Below are 24,799 nucleotides of genomic sequence, written 5' to 3' on the forward strand. Positions count from 1 at the left end.
ACATACCGTCACATTTGCCTAGGGAATGTCTCCCTTCTGCAAGAGCCGTGACTAGGGTTGAGCGATGGGGATCGGAAAAAATCAGATTCCGATCGGTGATTGAGTAAATTTCACAATCACGATCGGAATTCCGATCCCAATCAAGGTCAGAGGTTATCTCAAGATCGGCTCAACCCTATTCATGTGTATATCATTCATAGGGTTGAGCGATCAGGATTGGGAAAGATCGGAGCCTGATCGGCAATCGAGCAAATTTCAGCAGGATAATGATCAGAAATCGGATTTTAAAATCTAAAGATCAGCTCAACCCTAACCATGACCCAATCCTCCCTAGTCATATCCCCGGGGGTTTATGTGCTTGCCAGGACCTTTTAAAATAAGCAAAAAAACAAGATCAAATAAAGCTGAATCTCCCATCAACCAGCCTCATCTTGCCAACCAACCCCCGGTCCGAAAAGCATATGATGGTCACTGAGTGTCAGGGGTATAGACCTCATTTCTCATTGAGTTATATTCTAAAGTTCTAAGGTGACAACAAAAAGATTTCTTAGAAATGAAGTTTCGCTCTTTGGAACAGTGTTTTGTGGAAGTGCAGGGTGTGACTATGAAGGAGAAACATTACAAAGAGGTCATTGTGGAAGTTCATTAAAATACGTTATGCCGGGGAAGAAAAAAAACATGCAAGTCCTAGCAGAGCCTGCAACGTCTGAAGGATGGAAGAATGGAAGACACAAGAGTCTGTTGCTTCTACTCTGCTTTGCCATTTTTCTGAGTTTTGGTCAGTATACCGTCAGTGTGATACAGGACTTTGTAGCATCCCTTTGTGATTTTCATCATCCACATAACGTTCATTATATCCAAGGAGACGCTGGAGATGATCCAGGCGCACTGTGCACCTAAGCCCAGTCTATGAAATGCCTCTGTGCCAAAGGTAGAAAAGACACGCCCGTAATAGGTGGGTATGACTGCTATTCTAACAATGAAGAAGACGACTGTCATCAAGACTCCATTCACCATGTTAGGCAGGGAGTGCTTTTGGTACCCGAGAACTTCAAAGAACCACCTGCAAAACTCAACAGATGCAATAACGTTAGTAGCAATACCAGATGGTGAACCATATACAGACAATTCACACATTCCGCTGCCGGGATAGAAGCTCAATTGTATGAAATGACGTGTAGGAGAAATAAATGGAGGTGTTTCTTGACATAGAAGTAAAAGATTAACTATGCAATGAATGGAATGAATACGAGCCATACACCATGTAACCTGCTACTTCTAGCTTTACATATTGATCCTTGCATAGTCCTGGCATCTTAATGTGTAGAAGGTAATAGAGCAAAGTTCACTTTAGATTGTCATTTGTCACCTGATCTATAGCAAAAGTAGTAGTACGATAAGTCACGCCAGAGCTGCTGATACTTAGGTTCACTACTCTTCCATACAGAGCAGTGGATGAAGAACACACGTAACAGTGGGATCTGGGAGTGATACCCGCAAATAATACATAGATGGTTGCTTGGCAAAACCCTTAAAGAGGACCTTTCATGTCCTCGGGCACATGCGGTTTTATATACCGCAAGAAAGCCAACAGTGCGCTGAATTCTGGCTTTCCCGGGGCTGGAGATATCGGTGTCGTTACCGATGTCTTCCCACTGTCAGAAGTTAAGGGGATATCGTCACTCCATAGGGAGAGACCACCATATAGGTGTGTGGAGTCTTATTAAGCCATGAGCGCTCCACTGTGCAAAGGAACATGGGAAGAATATGCAAATCTGACTTCCATGATGTAATTAGGATGTCAGTGCCTCAAGTGTGCACACCAATAGAGGGCGCTGACTGAGAATGTGCAAGTCTATCTTCCATGATGTAATTAGGAAGACAAAGTCTCAGTCAAACACACCTATAGCGGGCGCTCCCTTTAACCTTCTAAGAGGCCTTTGTTTGCAATGATGTTGGAATTATACCAGATACAGTCTTCTCAAAACGGCTGTCCTTGGCTGAGAAGACTGTATCTGGTATAATCCCAACATCATTGCAAACAAAGGCCTCTTAGAAGGTTAAAGGGAGCGCCCTCTATAGGCTTGCTTGACTGAGACTCTGTCTTCCTAATTACATCATGGAAGACAGTCTTGCACATTCTCAGTCAGCGCCCTCTATTGGTGTGCATACTTGAGGCACTGGCATCCTAATTACATCATGGAAGTCAGATTTGCATATTCTTCCCACTGTCAGAAGGGCGTTTCTGACAGTTTAGCTGGGCTGTGAGGAAAGCCCCCCATGACTGTATTCGTCCATAGAGGGGGCATTCCTTACTGCCCAGCGATGATGCTAAGCTGTGAAGAACGCCCCCCAGTGCTAGTCTATAGACGAGTCAGGGGACACGATCCTCACAGTCCAGGTACACTGTCAGGAACGCCCTTCTGACAGTGGGCAGAGATATAAGGGCACCAATATCTGCAGCCCCCACAGATAAGATTGTTTAGAGTCATCTGAATCAGGATCTCTATTGCTGTTTTTGTCAATATTCAAATTAGTTCTTTGGAGCAATGAGGGTGTTGCCTTTGCCCCAAAGAGGTAAGCAGTAATGCCCTCATTGCTCCTAAGAACTCTTTTGAACGTTGACAAAAATAGCGATCTCTTAGCATTCGTAGGCAGTGATTCACTGGTGTGATAAAAATGAACTTTTGCTTAGGACTTTCATGCAATAAAGTACACAAGAGGAAAGACGGAAAGGAAATCAGATTCAAGGAACGACTCAGATTCTATTCAATGAGATTTGGATTGCCTTTCTCTTACAGGATCTCCTCCTTGGCACTCAATAGGACATTCATGCACAAAGCCACAAACATTTGTGCACGAGCCCTAACATCCTACAAGATATGGCTGACATTCATGGACATTTTGGACTGTATAGGAGTTCCAGCAAACCCAAACATTTAGGATTGTTTCACAATGGATGCCGGGTAGTAGTAAACCAGGTACGAAATTAAGACTTTACCTTCTACACTATATTATATTATACCGTATATTTAACCATCTCTACTACTCTGTTGACATGTCTACCACCCCTCACACAAGACAACGTGGGGCAGGGTCTGCACACAAGAATACACAAATGACAGCTTGAGGATACTAGAATGGCAACACAAAAAGATATCTGGACCTACCGTTGATTGACAAATGGTGTAGAGAATTCAGCTAAGAGACGGAAATTACCAAAATATGGCAACATTCCTTCGCCCTGGAAAGTGAAGCAAAAAGGTCAAAATATCTGCAAACATTTGTTATATACAGTGCTCCCGCTTCACAGCACCTGCCGAAAACACACAGGCTGCTACTAAGTAAGGGCTCGGTCACACAGAGTTTTTTGGCGGCCCAAAATCTGCTGCCAAAAACAGCTCCCTTTGACTTCAATGGGAGTCGCTCGCTTCTTTTTTTTCGCTAGATAGTAACGGAAAAAAGAAGCAACATGCCCCTTCTTCCCGCGGATTCCGCGGCCAACTCAGCCGCGGCGTCCGCGGTGCGAGGCTCCCTCACAATTAGGCCCATTCATTCGGGCCTAATCCAGAGCAGAATGCTGCAACGGGATACCGGTGTACTGCATTGGCATTGCGTTGCGGCATGTTTACACGCAGAATCCATTTTCCACCGTGTGAACACATCCTATTAGTGGTAATATACAGAGGTTTGCAATGTATTTCGGTGCAGCACAATCCTATTGAGACAGAAGGGGAAGCGCTGTATATATAGTGGATGAACAGCAGAACTCTGCAGAACGCTGAACTACGTCTTTATATATATATATATATATATATCTCTATATAATGTACTCTATAACCGACTCAAAAATATTGAGATTAGAGGTCGTCCAAGTCTATCTCGGTAGCAGAAATTGAAAACTATTAGAATTTAGCCCTGTGGCTTGGTTTTCCCTAGATCTTTACACCAATGGCCTATCCTTAGGACAGGTCACCCATATCAGATTGGTAAAGGTCGGCTTCAGCACCCTGATGATCAGCTGAATGAAGGTGCTGCCCTAGTGCTTGGGCTAGTGTTTTGGCATCATGTCCATCAATCATATGGTTCTCTTGTAGCTCTGTCTCATTCACTTGAATGGGACTGAGCTGCAATACCAGGCCCAACTATTATACAATGTACAATGCTGTGCATAGAATACAAAGAAGTGTCATGACTGCTGATCGGTGAGGGTGCCAGGAGTAGGTCTGATACTGACCTATGCTAAGGATAAGTCACCAATGCAAAAGTCTTTAAAAAAAAAAACTTCAATATTTATATTTTTTTTCACCCCAATTTATATATGGTCATCTTGCGGCATATGTCAGAGCGTATACGTCAGGAAATTCTACCATGTATACCTCTGACCCAATGTGACCAGAGCCATAACCAGGTGGGCACTATAATACTACAGGACTATAACAACCAATCAGATTCCAGCTCTCATGTTTCCAACGTAGGTTAGGACATAAAAGCAGTGAATTGACTGTTTGCTAAGGGCAACTGCTCCACAGATGTTATACAAGAGGATGCATATCTTACGAGTCGCCACACAGTAGCGGCCATTTTGTAAAGCGTCGAACAAAGCGACCGCGCTGATCATATCTCTATGTCCTTACCATGCTGAAAAGTAAAAAGCTGCAATAAATCATTCATTAAAATCAGGTTTAGAGAGGTAGATGAGGCCGAGCACCTGCCGCTGCCAGGCGCACTGCGAGAATCCATTCATTGCCAGAGGCCATAACAACATCAAGCAAGAAGATCAGACATCTGCTATATTGTGGAGAATTGTTCCCGGCCATTCCTTGTACAATGAGCACATGCAGATTAAGATTCTGTACGACAAGTGACTGCGACTCTCCTTCCATAGAAAATAAGATGGTAGAAGATGATAGTATTAGATAAAAGAGGGAAAATGGTGGTTTGGCAGGTATGAAATATCTGTATGAAGTATTACATGAGGCCTTGGAGAATTTAGTGACAAATGTGACAATGACACATCAGTATGGGCTCACCATTGAAACAACATGGAAGATTATTGAGGAAAAAGCCACCCTGTTGCCCATGGCACCCGAGCTTCACCGTCCCAAAGAAGTTCAGGACATGAGAGTGGAAGTCTAGTGGCGATGAGCAACAAGGCCTCGTCTTCATCAGAGCCATTAATCTCCACCATTGCGGACCACAGACATACCTTACAACATGGCTCCACGACATACATACACAATGACAAACGAAAACCTAAGGGGTTGTTCACACGTAGGAATCCGACGATGATTTGGAGGCAGATTCCTCCCCTGAATCAGCGTCAGATTCCGTCTATTTTCTGCCTCCCATTGTTTTAAAAACCATAACCGCCTTGCTCGATCTTGCCGCAGATGTCACGACTCATTCAGCCGTGCAGTCTGCGGTTCGAGACCCCATGAGGGTCCATTCACACGGAGGAAAATGTTGAGGAATTTCAGCGCTGAAAAAAATGGATCCTGAGGATTGGGACCAGTCACCTGGACCTGATCAGTGCTGGAAAGATGCAATGGCGTTCCTCTTCATTTTCCACCGTGTGAACAAAACCAATACATACAAGGGAGTGTCAGAAACAGAAAGACAGAGCAATCCACATTCACTAAAAAGCAACGTACTGTCTTGCAATCTTTGTGCACTTGTATTATCAGTCAAAGGTTTCACCTTATACAATATAAGGAGTCTACCACCGATTCTATACCACCTATATGATGTTGTAGGGGCGGTTAGGGACATAGTGAACCTACTTTTTATGTGTCAAAGGGGGATCCTACTGCTGAAATACATATTTATTCTGGAGGCACCAGTCTTCATGTCTTCTGTGCCGGCAGAGGGTATGCCTCAGTTATGACACAAATGAGGTGCACCCTGGGGCAACACAGTGGCTCAGTGGTTAGCATTGCAGCGCTTGAGTTCTGGGTTCGAATCCTGCTGAGGACAACATCTGCAAGGAGTTTGTATGTTTTCTCCATGTTTCTGTGGATTTCCTCCCATACCTCAAAGACATATGGATAGGGAAAAAAATGTACATTGTGAGCCCCATATGGGGCTCACAATCTACAACCCCCCCCCCCCCCCCCGAAAAAAAACAAACAAAAGAGGTGCACCCTCTGAGAGGCTCTGAAATTTATACCACCTCTGTACCAACTCACACCAGTTTTCTGGCATAAATTACCCCAACACAACTACGCCATGCTCTCTTTTCAGGAAGCATAGTGGGCTGGGTAGTGACCACAATCAAAAATAGTGACCTGGCAGGTAAGTCCTTGCTATGGGGTACCCGGAACAGCTCATCCATATTAACTTTATTTTTTTCAGAAGCATGATTGTACTTTGACACCAAAAAAGAATGTCCACAATTGTGATTTTTATGCTTACCTACACGATCCGATCATCTGATGATAGAGTGCTTGGACCATTAGTCAGGTGTATATTTACATGGGGCAATTATTGGGACTGAACAAGACTACTGCCCCATGTAAATGGACTATAACTGCCCCTACAACAGCATATACACTCACCGGCCACTTTATTAGGTACACCTGTCCAACTGCTCGTTAACACTTAATTTCTAATCAGCCAATCACATGGCGGCAACTCAGTGCATTTAGGCATGTAGACATGGTCAAGACAATCTCCTGCAGTTCAAACCGAGCATCAGTATGGGGAAGAAAGGTGATTTGAGTGCCTTTGAACGTGGCATGGTTGTTGGTGCCAGAAGGGCTGGTCTGAGTATTTCAGAAACTGCTGATCTACTGGGATTTTCACGCACAACCATCTCTAGGGTTTACAGAGAATGGTCCGAAAAAGAAAAAACATCCAGTGAGCGGCAGTTCTGTGGGCGGAAATGCGTTGTTGATGCCAGAGGTCAGAGGAGAATGGCCAGACTGGTTCGAGCTGATAGAAAGGCAACAGTGACTCAAATAGCCACCCGTTACAACCAAGGTAGCCAGAAGAGCATCTCTGAACACACAGTACGTCGAACTTTGAGGCTACAGATGGGCTACAGCAGCAGAAGACCACACCGGGTGCCACTCCTTTCAGCTAAGAACAGGAAACTGATGCTACAATTTGCACAAGCTCATCGAAATTGGACAATTGAAGATTGGAAAAACGTTGCCTGGTCTGATGAGTCTCGATTTCTGCTGCGACATTCGGATGGTAGGGTCAGAATTTGGCGTCAACATGAAAGCATGGATCCATCCTGCCTTGTATCAACGGTTCAGGCTGGTGGTGGTGGTGTCATGGTGTGGGGAATATTTTCTTGGCACTCTTTGGGCCCCTTGGTACCAATTGAGCATCGTTGCAACGCCAAAGCCTACCTGAGTATTGTTGCTGACCATGTCCATCCCTTTATGACCACAATGTACCCAACATCTGATGGCTACTTTCAGCAGGATAATGCAATGCCATGTCATAAAGCTGGAATCATCTCAGACTGGTTTCTTGAACATGACAATGAGTTCACTGTACTCCAATGGCCTCCACAGTCACCAGATCTCAATCCAATAGAGGAGCATCTTTGGGATGTGGTGGAACGGGAGATTCGCATCATGGATGTGCAGCCGACAAATCTGCGGCAACTGTGTGATGCCATCATGTCAATATGGACCAAAATCTCTGAGGAATGCTTCCAGCACCTTGTTGAATCTATGCCACGAAGAATTGAGGCAGTTCTGAAAGCAAAAGGGGGTCCAACCCGTTACTAGCATGGTGTACCTAATAAAGTGGCCGGTGAGTGTAAGTGGTTTAGAAACAATTTTGTGTTGGTACAATCCCGATAAATTTACCCATAGACTTCTATAAAGTCTCCATTCAGCATTCCCACTTTAATCCACTGAACAGTCAAGCAGACACCTATTTCATACAGTGGCATCCATTAAACAAACATATACATTTTTTAAAGGCACCTATGGGTTCATTTAAAGGGGTTTTTCCCATGAACATCACCATATTTAAAGACAATCAAATGTTAACATATTTTTGCAAATATAAATTAGACTTATAAGTTGGTGTCTTTATCCAACCTTATCTACTATCTTATTATGTTATGCAGAGTGATAAAGATTTTCTCTAACCACCTTAGTGGTGACATCTTTTGTCTTGATCAGTCGCCAATGGATACAAACATGAATACAAAAATTTTCTATGCCTCACACGATTTCCTTATTGCGGCCGGGTTATCTTCTCCTACGTGTTGTGTCCTTGCTTGATAACCTGTGCTTAAAAAAGGAAACCATGGCAAGTGCCAGACTATAGAAAGTTCCTGCCTCCATGGTCATATCTATTGGCATCCAATCAAGATGAAAGACCACTAAGAAGGATAGAGAAAATCTTTAAAACTCTGCAAAATTTTTAATTCTTCATATTTGCAAAAATGTTTAACTTCTCATTGTCCATTTAAATATGGTTATGGGCATACCCCTTTAAGGCTTGTGTTGGTACATTTCCATGGGCACAAATATGATGATGCCCAGAGAACCTCAAAGAGTAACAGTGGCCACTTTACCTTCTCATTCACTAAGATGGCCATTTTTACATTTTTAGTGGTAATATTTTTTACTGTGTTAGCAATGAGGGTAGAAGTTGATGACGTGTGACATCTTCAACTAGGAAACTACTACTCCCAGAACGACCTAAGAATCAGCAGGGCATGCTGAGAGTTGTAGTATCATGACATGCATGCGGTAAAACTGTGGCCCCATCATTCTTACCCATGTAGTACATGAATGACCGCTGACCGCTTGGCCATTTCTACGCTAACAAGACATACTTACTGGTCCATGAGCAAACAGATCCCTAAAAAGCAAGAGGTGACTCCAACGCAACAGATATGAACAGTCTTTATACCAATACTCTTACGTACTGGTAAATCCATACTGTGGTCAGCTTGGATTATACTATTAGTACTACACACAGACAAGTCAGTAACTGGCTTATTATATGTTTGTGGAAGCTGAATATTAAGAAAGTGAATTACAATGTAGTGTTGTCGTGTTACGGATTGAGTACAGAGAGTGAGGACATTAGTCGGGGTTAGTAGTGGACTTTTAGAGACACATCACCATGCATTCAGATCCTGCACTGAAAGGGATTCATCACTCATAGAAGTAACATGGAAAGGTCTAGCTGAGGATTTCTTTTAAAGTGGCTATCCATCTATTTTTTGAAGCAGACCCCCACGGTTTTCCAGATCGGAAAGTCTGAAAAGGTTACGCTCAGTTGACACCAGTGTTTGAGCTTCTCCATCTCGGATTCTGCTTAAAATCGGTGGAGAGAAAAGTCCAGCAAGAAGGGGTCCACAGGTTTCCACGTGTTCTTAAACGGATAGGGTTTCCATCTTTTGGGTCCCCAAGTGAAACCCAAATGCTAGTGGGAACATAACATAACACAGTGATGCTAAAAAGGGCAAAACATCACTAAATTAGAGATGAGTGAGTACTGTTCGGATAAGCCGATCCGAACAGCACGCTCCATAGAAATTAATGGATGCACCTGGTACTTCCGCTTTGACGGCGGCCGGCCGCTTAACCCCCCGCGTGCCGGCTACGTCCATTCATTTCTATGCGAGTGTGCTGTTCGGATGGGCTGATCCGAACAGTACTCGCTCATCTCTAATCACTATATAAGTAGGTCAAATATTGGCCTCTATTGAAGCCCTCATTAAAGAGGTTACCCCATGACCAACATTTATCACTAATCCTGTGGATCAACCATTGGGATCCTCACAGATCACTAGAATGGAGGTCTAGGAGGATTAATGAGTGATGGTCAGGCATGTGCCCTGCTGCTCCATTCAATCTCTATGGGACTCATGGACATAGCCCACTAGGTAGAATTTGAGTAGAGTGAAAGTGTAACCAATGCTCTATTCAAATGCACCTAGAATCGGGGGCTCAGGACCCCCATTCTAGCGACTGGGGGGTTCCAACAGTTAGATCCCTGACAGGTATACATTTGTTCTCCTAGCCTGTAAATAGATTGTATGGCATTGGATGACCTCTGTAAAGGAAGTCTGTCAGCTCCACAATGTACCAAAACCAATATTAGCCCCTTACAATGAACATACGTGTAAAGGCCTAATATTGGTTTTGGAGCATTGTGGACCTGTCAGTTGAATTTATACTGGCTGAAAAATCCAGCTTTAGGAAATTGAGGCAAATTTTTTTTGTTTCCCAAATTCCGGAGATAACGGACATTTGTCAGAAGATCAGGCATGATGCTTAATTTTTCCACTAACTAATAAAATCTGCTAGGGGGAAAAAAAAATCTGCCTTCCATTCCTTTCCCATAGAAAGGAATGGAAGGCAGATTACAGCTCCAGATTCAGCTGTAAGAACATATCCTAATAAGAGCAGACGAACCAATAAAGCAATACAAAAAATCATATTAATTTTTATAAATATTCAAATTAACCGTCAAGTGCATTGGGGGCAGGCCCAGTTGGCTACATTTTCATACAGACAGAGGTGATGCCAACTGAGGCTGCTAAATGATAGACATCAGGCAGCAATTTTACACTTGTGGCCGTCTGTAGGCAAATCAGGCCCCATCCCCAATGCATGTCCATAAAAAAATGCTTATGTCTACACTGCTTCAGGGGTTTGTGGCCATATTGCTCCTTTTAAAGGCCCCTGCATGGCACTATTATTTGTTGGGAAGTGGTTTTAGATCTGATAGACTTCCTTTAAGATACATCTTAACAACTGGCAGTAGAAGAAAGGGAATTACAAGGTTCCTAAAGGGCCGATGGGTCTGTATGTACTGTACCTTCCTATACCTCTTATTTCATATGATGGCACACAGAGTGTCTTCTATTAGCTTCCTAGTGAATGAAACAGTACTGTATTAACCCTTAAGTACTATCATGGTGTCTATCATACACCACTATCATACACATATCATTATGATAGACACCATGATAGTACTTAGGCTGGTCTTACACGACCGTATTGATTTTACGGTCCGCAAGTTGCTGATCAGCAACATAGACACTGCAGACGCCCGTGTCCTGCCGCACTCGCCCATAGAGTTCTATGGACGAGTCTGTGTAGTGCTGTGAATTCACTGCCTTTACGGACCTGCTCTATTCAGTGCGGAGGCCCGGCACACCACGGATAAAATATCCGGCCGCACTGAATGTAATGTGTCCGCAAATGGTCCGCAATTGACGGTTTTCAACCATTTGCGGATTTACATTACGGCCGTGTAAGACCAGCCTTAGGGGTTAAGAAGGTATGGATTATCTCAGTGATATGGTATATAGGGTACTTATGGCTCTGTAGTGGAGGGTCCACAGGGACTTTGTGTACACACTCTGCACACAGCTCTGCTATATATTAGATAACAGCAGTGAACTATAGATATAAAGGACGGATATAAAGCTCGTGCTTGTATACTAAGGACACTGGATTCAAAGGATCAGCTACCAAACACAAATCACTCAGAAATGACACCCACAACTGTGTACATACAGATGATACCCACAAGCAGTTTATCACTCAACACATGGAACTGATGGAAGGGAGTAAATAATGATATACTAAAGATACTTCACTTAATCTGGTGGATAATGGCTGAGATGTTCAGATATAGACATGCATATACACAGTTACTTTTATTGTAACTGGTAAAACTGCTGCAGCGTCTTATCTTATCACCAACACAACAGAAACCAAAGAAAAGTCATTAGAAGAACCTTTTTTATTGTTTTTTGTTGTCTTCTGTAATAAGACAATACACTGCAGCAGTTTCACCAATTGCAGAAGTTCAGGTTATCTCTGCTACATCTGTGTCTATATGTATATCTATAAATATGTATGGAGTGGAGACAATTATAATGTAATTAATTAACCTACAACAATTCTCGTGGCGTCTGTCAGGATTCTACAATGTACTAATTAAAAATCCTCTGAGACTAGAGATTAATTAAAGTCAATACGGTACAATCTAAGGACTCGCTGTATCCATAGACTTCAATGGACATAGGGTATACATGGACTGTGCAGTGTGTAAACACTCAAACCAGACTGTCCCTGAGATTTCAACTCAGGATCTGCATTGGGATGGCATGTACATTAGAAAAACTGGTCTGCTTCTTATTTCTTCAAGAAATAGAACCAAACTGGAGCTGTCCTTGTGTGACATGGTTTGTAGCACTTAGTCACGTAGGTGGCTGTGGTTTCCCCTGGAATAATCTCCTGTTTGCCTTGGGAGTGGGACCCACAATCAGCTGACTTCCCCATCGCCTTCTTTTTGGATAGGATTGTGTCTGACAAGGCAACCACGTGTGCACCTCTAACACCACATTCATGGAAGCAAAAGGAGTGTAGGAGTTGTGCTACATTTTAGTTTACAGTCACAAATGATCAATAGGATTGAGGTGATCTTGAGATTTCAGAATTGATTTTAAAATCTGATTTCTGATCATTTTCTAGCCGATCGCAAAATTTGCTCGATCGCCGATCGGGATCCGATCTTTCCCGATCGCTCAACCCTAATTGTATATTATATATACAGTGGGGTTGAGCCGCTCTTGAGATTTCAAAATCCGAATTTCGATCATTTTCCAGCCGATCACGATCATGAAATTTGCTCAATCGCCGATCGGGATCCGATCTTTCCCACTCCCGATCGCTCAACCCTAATGATTACTGAAACCTATGCCAGCTACAAGCACAGACTCACAGCCTGGTGGGGGAGCCACCGCTTTTAAGAAGACCTTGTCCTAAATCAGGCAATGCTTCCACCTGCACCTGAGATACGAAGACTGGCATTGAGTACACCAGTCTTCGTAAGTATCCCAAGTTGATTGCAATTGAACTATTCACATGTCCACTTTTTTGATGGTCCATTTTAACCCAAAAAAATAGAACATTCTATTTTGATCCATTTTTCATGAATTCCTCAGACTCAGGTCCATGAAGGATCCATGAAAATGGGTGCCTCATTTTTTTTGGCACTGCTATGTGAACCTATGAGTTACACAGTTACATAGTAGATGAGGTTGGATGAAGATATCAGTCCATCAAGTCCAACCTATAACCCTACAATCCCTACAGTATTGATCCAGAGGAAGGAAAAAATACCCCATGAGGCTCATGCAAATTGCCCCATTGCAGGGCAAAAAATTCCTTCCCGACTCCAATCTGGAAATCACTGCTATACAAAACATAAGGCAATGACCTAATATAAAACTAGTCTCTGTGTTGAGGAACTATTACCTCACATACAACATTCCAGTGTAGAATACTTTCACCTTTGCCTCTTTCTTTTGCATTCCTACCAAGTGTTGTGTAGACTTATCCACAAAGTCATAAACTACTTTCTAGGAATCTGTATCAAACAAGGATTTGGCAATACATATGCATGTCTTTTGGCTCTAACAAGTCCTGGCAATAGTCTATAAAACTCCTGGCGTAGATTTCTTACATAACTCACGTCAGTTATAATAAATATGTGCCCCCACCCCCACTCTACTTTGCCCACAGTTGCAGAAAGTGGTGAACAAGGCGCAGAACAGGGGGATGCGGTGGATCTTTGGTGCAAGAAAGGGCTGTGAACCACATCCCACATAGTTCCTCAATTATCTGTATGTTACATTCAGCACCAGAATCAGATATATTCCACCTCTTCGGTCCCTTTTCTTCAAAAACATAAAATATAACAAGAATATTTGCCATCTATACAGTACTGCACAGCTGACGCCTTGGCACATGCAAGCCTGGCACTACAGACAGCTATTACTAAACTCTACTAGCACGGGCACAAGTAGGTTGACAGATACGTTCACCATTTCACAAGATAATAAACCATGCAATGAGATTTTCTCTCCAACCTCAATCCACTATTATCATGCAGATATACATGTATGCATTTACTGTGCAGAAGATAGAAACGAATTGTCAGCATTCCATGCAAACATACAGGGCTCCTTCATTGCCAGCAGGACCCGACATGAATTGCTACGCAAGTCACTGCAGGACCTACCTGGCAGCAGGAGGGGCGATAACACAAGCCATGTACATAACAGATTGGCCACAAATCAGCTTTAATTTTTTTTTTACATTTTTTTAATTTTTGGACAAATACTTGGAATTTATTTGGATTTACATCACTGTTCTCGTGGTTGTTCCAAAAATGCAGATTTAGAAAGTGTTTTAATCCTTTGAGGAACTAATGAGGATTAAAGGTATTACATGGCATTATTCCCTCTTAAGTAATGCTGATCTCTCATCAAATTAGATTGTTCTACCTTGTAAGTTCATTTGTGGCCAATCTTTCCAACTTGTCTGCTTGTACTACTGCAGTATAGAAGCTAATATGGCACTCACCAGTACATAGTAGTAAGCATACAGAGCTGCCACATGATGCGTCACAAAATACTTATCACCAATCGCCTTCCAGTAACTTATGATCAGTAACAAGTCTGCAAGAGAGAAAGATACAATAACTTACAGTGTGCATTAGATAGATTAGATTTCTAGGGGTCTGGCTCTCAGCGCCCATAACAGTCAGCGATTTGAAGGAACCACAGCAGAGTGTTGCAGCCTCTTCTTTGTTTATATCATTGCATCTTACCCCTCATTCACATTTGCGTTGGTATTCTGTCTGGGGGGGGGGGTCCCCCGAACAGAATACCAAACACAATTGCAAGAGCTGTGCAGTAAAAGCACATGGATCCTCATAAACTACAAAGAGGTCCGTGTGCTTGCTGCGCGCTGCACGCACGAATCATGCAGATTGTGAACTACTTTCCTGTCCACATGTTCTGTGAGGGCAGCGTGCGGCAAGCACACGGACCCCTTTATAGTCTATGGGGTCTGTGTGCTTTTACTGCACAGGGCTTGCAATTGCGTTTGGTATTCCGTTTGGGGGTTCCTCATGCAGACTCCCCCAGACGGAATACAAACGCAGATGTGAACCAACCCCTCCCTGCAGACCTCCACTTAGTAGTGGTCATACACGGTACTGCACCTTTGTCATGGTCAATTGAATTAAATTAAACTGCTAATCATTAGGTTGCCAAGGGGTCCAAATTACATATTTCTTTTACGACATTGTGCGATACACACTCATTGACAAAAGAAAAAATTGATGGTCCCAAATTAAGTTTTCATACTGATGTCCTATCCACATAGAAGAGCTGCTGCAATTCTCTGGAATCACCGCTCTACAGTGGACAGGGCTACTAAGTCACTCCTGTTACATGAATAGGAGCAGCCTGTGGGCGCTCCCCAATCACTGCACCAAAGCCTGACGCCTAGAGGTAGCCACAGCAGCTGAATTGTGCGGGGTCTGGGTATTGGAACTGTACAGATCACAAACTGAGGACCTATCTTGTGGATGGGCAATGAGTATGAAAACCTCTTTAAGGCTAAGGCCCCATGGGAACAGCCGCGGTGGGAACATATCGCAGTTCTTCCTGCAGAGCTTTGAACAAAAAGTTCACAGAGTTTTCCTCCGTGGACTTTCTGTTACATTATATCTACGGGAAAGCCGCCGGCGTATCCGTAGATATAATTGACATGCTGCGATTTCCAAAGCCGTGCTGGTTTTGCGTGTCTGTGCTGCGGTTTTAAACACAAAGTGGGCATGGGATTCGCATGAAACCTATCCATTTTGCAGATATTGTAAAACACAGTTTTGCGCTCTCACAGCAAAACTGCAGCATTTACAGCATGTGGGCCCAGATAGAAATGCTGGATTGCTGCATGCAGATACGTGATTACAGGTGTGGTCTGATCAGACACTGGGTCTTGCCACAAGAGGGCGTAAAAGTGCTTCCTCCACCCTATTAGGGAGGGTTCACACGGTGTAACGTGCCACGTAGACGCCGCGTGCTTTTGCTCGTATGCGCCGCGCTATTTTGCGGCCGTGATTTTGCAGCCGCAAAATAGCGCGGCGCATACGATCCCCGCACCCATTGAAATCAATGGGAGCATGAATGGCCCGCAAAAGCTCACGCGGCGTCTACGTGCCACATCACGCGGGACGTTACATCATGTGAACCCTCCCTTAAGAGGGTTTTAAAATCTACTTTGTATAACATGCCTCTTGGTCAAAGATCGTTGACTACTAGACACGATGCCCTCAAGGACATTTAGCCCATTTAGAGGTACGAGGGACACTAACAGCTCAGTGATATGTATAGGACAGACATCCTGCGGCCAAATGTATTGCCTCTCTTCGTAGAGATTCCAAAGGGCATTTTTCCATAGAATAATGCTCACCCATATACTGCAAGGTTTCCAAGGAATGTCTCCAGACAACACCTATAACACTTTGGTGCATTTATTTTTTTGTCAATGAGTGTATTCGTTTGTGCTTTTTGCACCCGCTCCTTTGGTTGATTCAATATGATTAACTGGCTGTCACTTCACAAGCCCAACAAACCGCAGACTAGAATATCTCATATATTGCCATCAGAGTCAGAATAATGGAGCATGCAAGCATGTGCTATTTTTGACTTTAAAGCACAGACATTAGGATCGAACCCCGGCAAGTCCCATAATAAGTCATTCGGGTCCAGCAAGCACTGTTGGGATCCATCGCATGGCGGATCCAGCATGGCGGTGTAGCTTCAGTTCAGATCACAGTCAATATGAAATAGGGAATTCCTGCACAACTGAAACGTTCTTGCAATGGTTTATCCAAGTCTTAACGGCCTCCACTTACCTGAGATGAGGTAGCCTGAAGTTATTGCAACATTCAACTTCACCATAAAAGGGTCTCCCCTGGAAAATACATTACAGCAGGTTATGTGACAAATATAGCAAGTTATATCTGTACATTTGCAGACATCAACGCAAGAAGGAACATTCAACACCACATGGTTTTATAGAACAAGGTGACATTTACATTTCCAGTAATGCTGGACCCTGACACACAGCTCTCATATATCATTATATGATGTACACAGTCTATACCTATATATAGAGCCGATATATAATACCGTACACCTACCGAGATGTATGAAATGCCAATGGCTTGTTAGACTATGAAACATATCAGTGACTCAAGAAACGATGGTCAAGTAAACCTTTCAAATTTTGTAATACTGGTGGCTCAGTGGTTAGCACTGCAACCTTGCAGCACTGGGTCCTGGTATTCAAATCCCGCCAAGGGCAAAAAAAACATTTGCAAGGAGTTTGTATGTTCTCCCCGTGTTTGCATGGATTTCCATCCCATATTCCAAAAAGACATACTGATAGGGAAAAATGTACATTGTGAGCTCTATGTGGGGCTCACAATCTACATTAAAAAAAAAAATTGCAATACTTTTTATTAGAAATACATTATAAGGCCCTATTCACACAGATTTAGATTCCGAATGGAGACTACACAAAGGACATGGCAGAGAGGCGCGGCTGTAGTAGGTGGAGGTGTCATTGGAGAGTCTTCAGGCAGCACAGGGGACGCCCCCTGTGCTGTCTGGAGACTCATTTGCATACCGGGAAAAAACAGTATTCAATGGATCGGCGGGGTGGAGCATAAATATAAAGGTAGGGGACCAATAGCCTTTCTTAAAGGGATCCTATCATTGGATACCCTTTTTTTCCTCACTAATATGTAGGAACAGCCTTAAGAAAGGCTATTCTTCATAAATATACACAAAAATATATATTTGTGTGTATATTTGTGTGTATATTTTTGTGTATATTTTTGTGTATATTTATACTTTTAACTTATATCATTAAAGGCTATTCTTCCCCTATCCTAGCATCGGGGACGCCTCCAGTGCTGCAAGAGAACTAATTTGCATACCACAGAAAACCCAGATTTCTACCGAATGGCGGCGCGGCAAACACATCTAAAGGTAGGAGAAGAAAAGCCTTTCTTAAGGCTATTCCTACCTGTTGGTCAAGAAAAAAGGGTATCCAATAATAGGATCCCTTTAAGGCTATAACAACATGATATTAACTGAAAAAGGGATTCTAATGATAGAATACCTTTAACTTGAAACATTATCTTTGCAGGAATATTTTTGTTTTTTATCTACTTCTCATCCAGACACCCTACACTGAGAAAAAAATACAATTTGAGAGGCAGCAACAACTTACCACACTGGATCCGCATTGACAGCGTCGTCATACACTAAAATATACAAGCAGAAGCATCCGACCACCACGGCATGGAACGTGGACACGGTCCTGTGTAGATAAAGAGATGGAAAGGAGCTGCTATATATCTTCACTAATGGATGGAAAAACTATGCACAGAACTACAAGGCCGAACAAAGCTCAGAACAGTTCTATGGACCTATTTCATTTATGGAGCTTTTTAGGCCCTTAAGGACCCGTCTATTTTGGGCCTTTGGAAATTTTGTTATATTTTTTAATCCTTCATTCCAAGAGCCATGACTTTTTTCTATTTTGGGTCACACCAAGCAGATTAAATAAAGTCATCATTTTTACATGGGAGTTGTCGGACATGGCAATACCGGTTACAAAAAGATTTTTTTTTCTTTGACTATTCAAAAAATTTTCAAATTGAATGACTTATGCAATATACTGCACTACTGCAACTTATTATATATGTCAGTGACACTCTGCCAATTGCATAGCGGGGGAAATAACCTAAAATGCAACAATTGGCTGCAAAGTCCTGGCATAAGTTAAATAGATTTTATCATTAAAGCCACGAAATAGGGGATAAGTGACAGACCCCCAATGATCAGGAGAACAGGTGCCTGAAAGTCCCGCATGCATTCTTCCTGAAATGCAAGCGTGTTGCGTGACCAATGTTCCTGTCAATTCTTTGGGGCTTTCTGACCAGCACCAGCTGGTCCCGCACTTTGGCACTTTATTGATGTGGAGTAGACATGGTAAATAGAGATGAGCGAACAGTAAAATGTTCGATATTCGATATTCGTTTCGAGTAGCCGCTCAATATTCGACTACTTGAATCGAATATCGAATCCTATTATAGTCTATGGGGGGAAAATGCTCGTTTCAGGGGTAGGTAACGTTCGATCAAATTATACTTACCAAGTCTACGAGTGAGGGTCAGACTGGATCCTCTGTGCAGTCTTCTCCGTGCAGCGTCCCCGCGGCATCTTCCAGCTCTGAATTCACTCTGCCAGGCATCGGGCCTGGGCAGAGCCGACTGCGCATGCCCGCACTACAAGAAAATGTAGTGTGGGCATGCGCAGTCGGCTCTGCCCAGGCCCGATGCCTGGCAGAGTGAATTCAGAGCCGGAAGACGCCGCGGGGAAGCTGCACGGAGAAGACTTCTAAAGGTAGGAGAAGAACCAGCGTTGATTGGCCGACTGTATAGCATTCGGCCAATCAATGCTGGTTCTGCATCGAACTTTTCCATTCGAATAGTGAGTGGTACTCAATCGAGTATGAGTATTTCGAATACCGTAATATTCGATCGAATGCCTACTGGATTGAATACTACTCGCTCATCTCTAATGGTAAACTTTCGGGCCCCCATTCTCCCGATCCCAGTAGCCCGGATCCCCAGTGATCTGATACTTAGGCACCGTGAATAGGGAATAAGTGTCATTAAGGATAAACCCCTTTAAGCCAACTAATAGGCAGACTATAAATACACCCGATTCATCATCCGGCATCCGTCACTGTGATAAATCTGGCACATTTCAAGATGTCTAGTCTAAGGTTACACTAGCTATTAGACAAGACTTGTAAATCCGCCTGGTACCTCATCATAGTTAGCACAATACTGTAATGTCGTGTATAGGGCTCTGTGATATGGAACCATATAGAAACTTTGGAGAAATTTGGGTAAAACATGGCAGCCTTCTAATTGTGATTATATTCTACTATATTAAATCCAATCCAATATTAAGGTCATTTGGGGAAATCAGGCTCGGATGTGGTTTGTCATTATAAATAGAAATAGATGTAAGATATTGGGTAAGGTCCAGGTCCATTGAGAGGTGCAGTCAATACGAGGCAATAACTTGAGGCTGAGAACTGACAGAATGATGAGTGGTCTCTATAAAATGTGTCATCCTCTTAAATTCTAGTACAAAAAATTCTTGCTTCGGGATCTCCTCCACAACTGTCTCCTTTCCTTCAGCTCTGAATCTCAAAGAGCCACATTAACTTGCATGGTTGCCAAGACAGAGGGGGAAAGCTACTTTAAATTCCCCACAGGCACATCATATTACACCCAGAGATACCAGTCAGTGAAATTCTAAGCTGGAAATGTATTTGTGCATTGCAGGGAAAGCAGGGCCAGGAAATGGCTTGTTATAAAACTTCGGAAGTTCCCAGATAATGTGATACTCAAACAACATCCCATATGGCTATACCGGCTCATATAGTCAGGGCGCGCTAAGTGCACGATTGTCACATCCTAGCAGATAACATAATTGCGGGTCTGTTGTAGAGGACCTGACGCAGAGTAAAGAAAGCTGCCGACACTGTAATACATTATAAATAAGATGCTAGGATGGATTTGTGCTCACCTTGCAGAGTAATGCTATGGCAGAGCGACAAGATAGCAAAGATAACAGGCATGGGTCTTCCAGGAAATGTAGGAATAAGGAGACATAATGCAAACTGGTTCCCCCTGGTAAAGTCAATTTGACATAGCAGGTCCCTAAAGAGGTTTGTGTCTGCAGGATTGGTTGTTAGATAAGAATGTGGTGGGAAGAAACATGTAATGATTCCCAACTGGGGTGCCATAGAGACCCGCCAGGGGTGCAGTGCCAATCCAAAGGGGAAATGGTCACATGTTCTCTTTTAACTACACCGGCATCTTTAGGATGGCGATATAGTGGAGTATCATGGTGGAAGTCTTTAGCATCTGCTAGTGATATCTGGTGAAGACCTGATACACAGACAAGAGCAGCAGAGCGCCAGGGGAACAAGGATGGGCAAGGGTTACTTCTTTATATTTATATGGCACAGTGCGGGGGCCATGACACTAGCCTGGGGACCAGTGGGAAGCGTTACCACCTACCTGAGGGTCTCTTGGGTACTTTACTACCTGCTTGGAGGCCACTGAGAAGCTTTAAGAACAGTCTGGGGGCCACAGAGGAACATTATTAAGTGCCTGAGGACCACAGAGGAACATTATTAAGTGTCTAGGGGACACTCAGGAGCATTACTAAGTGACCGGGGGCCACTGGGGAGTATTACTAAGTGATCGGGGGCCACTGGGGAGTATTAATTATTGGGTGGAGGTTTTCTTCTGTCTGAAAAGGATAGGGCGCACTGATGTAATGTATTATCTTTAGTGACTACTATAGCAAAAAGACAAATTGCATAGTTACGTGGAGTTAGTATTAGTAAGGGATCATCTGCCTAATCGGTCATGCAAGATTTCCCTGACAATTATCTTGTCCATAGAAAGGACAGGTATCTCTTTGGACTCCCCTATATACATGCATGCTTGGATCAGACAAGCATATATATTTACTTTAGTACATTGAGGAGGGGAATAAAACTGCTGACACCATTTATCTCTCCTAGGACTGCTTGTTCTTTCTTTCCCCCAGTGCCTGATAGTCAAGATGTCCTATATAGATTAAGTAGTCAGGGGATGATAATGAAATCTACTGATATGTAGCCAGTGTGCACAGACAGCTGTAAAATATTCTAGTTGTGCCGTAGATGCTTGTAAGTGACAAGACACAGCATGGAACACGGTCTGATGAAACACTGGCCCATAAAGTTACCCCATACATGTACAATAAGTGTGGGCCCAAAGCTTTTGCTTCCAACTACCCAATACACTTACACACTTGGTTCCGTCAAGAATGCATGTGTTGTCAGTGAGAAGAGGGATCAGCTGTTCGGAACTGCATCCAGTCTGTATACTATACAGTGCACGAGCCAGAAGCAGTAGGTTCTGTGTACTGTATAGTGACTGGGAGCCAATATGACAGCTCAGCTCCCGCAGATCAGATGTTTTTACCAGACCACAGGCCACTCCTGGCACTCTTTACATGTCCAGAGCTCCAACTATTGGATGCCCAGTGATGGCTTATATTAAGGATTTATAAAAGTGGAAAACCCCTTTAAAGGCGCAACAGCTTGTGAAGAATATAAGAGCAACGACATAGGTTTTTATAGCATACGGGTTCTTAAAATTAAAGGGATTCTACCATTAAAACCTCTTTTTTTGCGGATAAGACATCGGAATAGCCTTTAGAAAGGCTATTCGTCTCTTACCTTTAGATGTGATCTCTGCCGCGCCGTTCCTAAGAAATACCGGTTTTTACCGGTATGTAAATTAGTTCTCTGGCAGCGATGGGGGCGGGCCCCAGCGCTGAAAATGCAATGGGGGTGTCCCCACTGCTGCCCGAGAACACGATCCTGCGACGCCTCTATCTTCGGCTGGATCCTCCCCTTCTCTGTCGTCTTTCTCCTGTGTCACCTCCAACGCCTGTGCAGTTGGCTCTGCCAGTGAGACACTAGTAGAACCAACTGCACATGCCGGCCGGCGGCCATTTTTGGGAGGCCGCTCTTGCTCTTGAAGTTCAATGCAGGAGCAGCCTCCCAAAAATGGCCGCCGCACTCGGCTCTGCTGGTGTCTCACTGACAGAGCCAACTGCGCAGGCGTCGGAGGTAGACAACAGAGAAGGGGAGGATCCAGCCCAAGATAGAGGCGTTGCAGGATCGTGTTCTCGAGCAGCAGTGGGGACGCCCCCATCACATTTTCAGCGCTGGGGCCCACCCCCATCGCTGTGAGAGAACTAATTTGCATACCGGTAAAAAACGATATTTCTAAGGAACGGCGAGGCGGAGATCACATCTAAAGGTAAGAGACGAATAGCCTTTCTTAAGGCTATTCCAACGTCTTATCCAGAAAAAAAGAGGTTTTAATGGTAGAATCCCTTTAAATATCATCAACTGTGTGTGATTGTTAAAGGAGATCTGTCATTAGACTATGTAAGGGCAGCATATTATGGGGACAAGTAAACCAAATCGGTACAAAACATATTAAAGATTCATGATTACAGTATGAGTCTCCGAATAAGGATATTCCTGCCCTCTTCCGGGTGACTGATGATTTGCTATTTATGCAGACATGCGGCATCCAGCTGTCAATCACTGTGGAGAGGGACGGGGAGACGTAGGGGTAAGCTCTCTCCTTATGAATACAATGGACTCATAGCTATGGGTCTAGTGTATACATGAGCGCTCTTATTAGCCAAAGGCGCAATATTTTTTGAGTTGTTTTGGCTAATAGGAGAATAGACTTGTCCCCATACTATCCTGCGCTTTAAAGGGGTTTAGTGATATGCTTCTTTATGTGTTGAACTCTGGGCTTCTAGGCTAACTAGAGAACTATAGCAATAACTAACTACCGATAAGACTCAACAAACCCCCACAAAAATTCTAAACATTGTTATGCTATGTGTTTAGCTGAAAGCGATGGCACTGCCTAGTGCTGGCCAGCTGACAATCCATTTGCCCTCATACTAGGAGAGGAAGGTCTTGTAAAACAGTGTCTGATGGAAAATGCCATGTGACTCCAGTGTCGCTACTGTATTTAGTAGAGAGGTAACCCCATATGTGCTTCTCTTTCCAATGAACCTCTATTGGACTTTCAAGAATATTTTCACCTCCTTGTTCAGCCATTCTAAGATCTCCCATAAAAGTGAATGGAGAAGGCTACATACGCATGGACATCTACCTGCTCACAGCAGCCAAAAGATGGGATTATGAAGTTAAATGTGGGACACTCATCTAATGGTGTATCCCATGGATATACATAAAGGTCTAAGATGGGAATGCCCCTTTAAGCCCTCCTACCTGACATAACATAGTATATTAGACACTGTGACAAATCCGCTGCGATGTACAGTAGCAGCATTGTGGATGAGGTTCAACTAAATCGCCTCCATGTACTGCAGAAAAAACCTATAGCAAAAACTGACCTGCAGATTATAAAAGCAACATGATGTGAATTTTTAAGGCTTTCACCCTTTGCAAAGGCACCAGGATCCCAGCAATATGGACAAACCCACCAACGATTTTCCATCATGGAAAACCAGCTGCGAAGCTTTACAATGTGTACCCGGTCTTACAATTCAAGGTTCGTGCAGATGTCTAAGGGAATCTGTCGGCACACATCTACACTAGGTAAACATAGCACTGTGGGATACGTCACCGATCCTTTCTTCTTGTCATCCGTACCTGGAATTCCATTCAATCTTCTGCTTTCCATTGAGCTTGGTGAAGCCACAAGTAAATCGCGTTGAGAGCCAACGGCTTCCTACGTGAAACAGGAACTGAGAGACAGCAAAGCTTGTTGCAGTGATGCACAGTGTCAGCGGGCTGAAATTAGGCATGGTAACCTACAAGAGAAGGAGATTAAATACAGCATGCTTCAGATTTAGAATATGCTTAGCTTTCACTTTATAGCTCCCATTACTTCCAGTGCCAACAGCGCATTTCTTTGAAGCAGTCTTCTAAAATGCTGCATTGTTGATACTCCTTGACACATTAACTTATTGCCTTGAACCGAGCCAGCATATCTGAAGGAGGGATTGATTATACCGACCAGTGGATTGATTTACCTTACCAAAATAGCAAGCGATGCATTGCAGATATTGTACCGCTTGTTTGTATTATATTGTATTAACCAGATACACAAATACGCCGTCACCGGTGACACGCAATATGCGAGTGAAGGATTAAGACCGTATCAAACTTATCTTACAAGATGAAATACAGACAGAACAAGATAGCCATAGCATAGAAGGCCCAGGGGTTTTCCAGGACTAAAATACAGATGACATGCCCTTTGGAAAGGTCATGAATATACGGCTATAGTC

The 24,799-nt window shown here is 43.4% G+C and overlaps 1 protein-coding gene across 1 annotated transcript in view; it reads right to left on the bottom strand.

Annotated features, from left to right (window-relative positions):
• Window positions 1-320: 320 nt before the first annotated feature.
• Window positions 321-24,799, bottom strand: part of TLCD4 (TLC domain containing 4) — a 39,388-nt gene continuing 14,909 nt past the window's right edge. The window contains exons 2-7 of the mRNA XM_075287340.1: window positions 24,159-24,319; window positions 18,099-18,188; window positions 16,714-16,772; window positions 14,370-14,464; window positions 3,171-3,244; window positions 321-1,063 (exon numbers count right to left, since the gene is read on the bottom strand). Of these exons, the coding sequence (XP_075143441.1) occupies window positions 748-1,063; window positions 3,171-3,244; window positions 14,370-14,464; window positions 16,714-16,772; window positions 18,099-18,188; window positions 24,159-24,313 (789 nt within the window). The 5' untranslated portion in view covers window positions 24,314-24,319 and the 3' untranslated portion in view covers window positions 321-747. The remainder of the gene's footprint in view (window positions 1,064-3,170; window positions 3,245-14,369; window positions 14,465-16,713; window positions 16,773-18,098; window positions 18,189-24,158; window positions 24,320-24,799) is intronic.

This window comes from Leptodactylus fuscus, chromosome 9 (assembly GCF_031893055.1).
Source record: "Leptodactylus fuscus isolate aLepFus1 chromosome 9, aLepFus1.hap2, whole genome shotgun sequence".
Taxonomy (NCBI): domain Eukaryota; kingdom Metazoa; phylum Chordata; class Amphibia; order Anura; family Leptodactylidae; genus Leptodactylus; species Leptodactylus fuscus.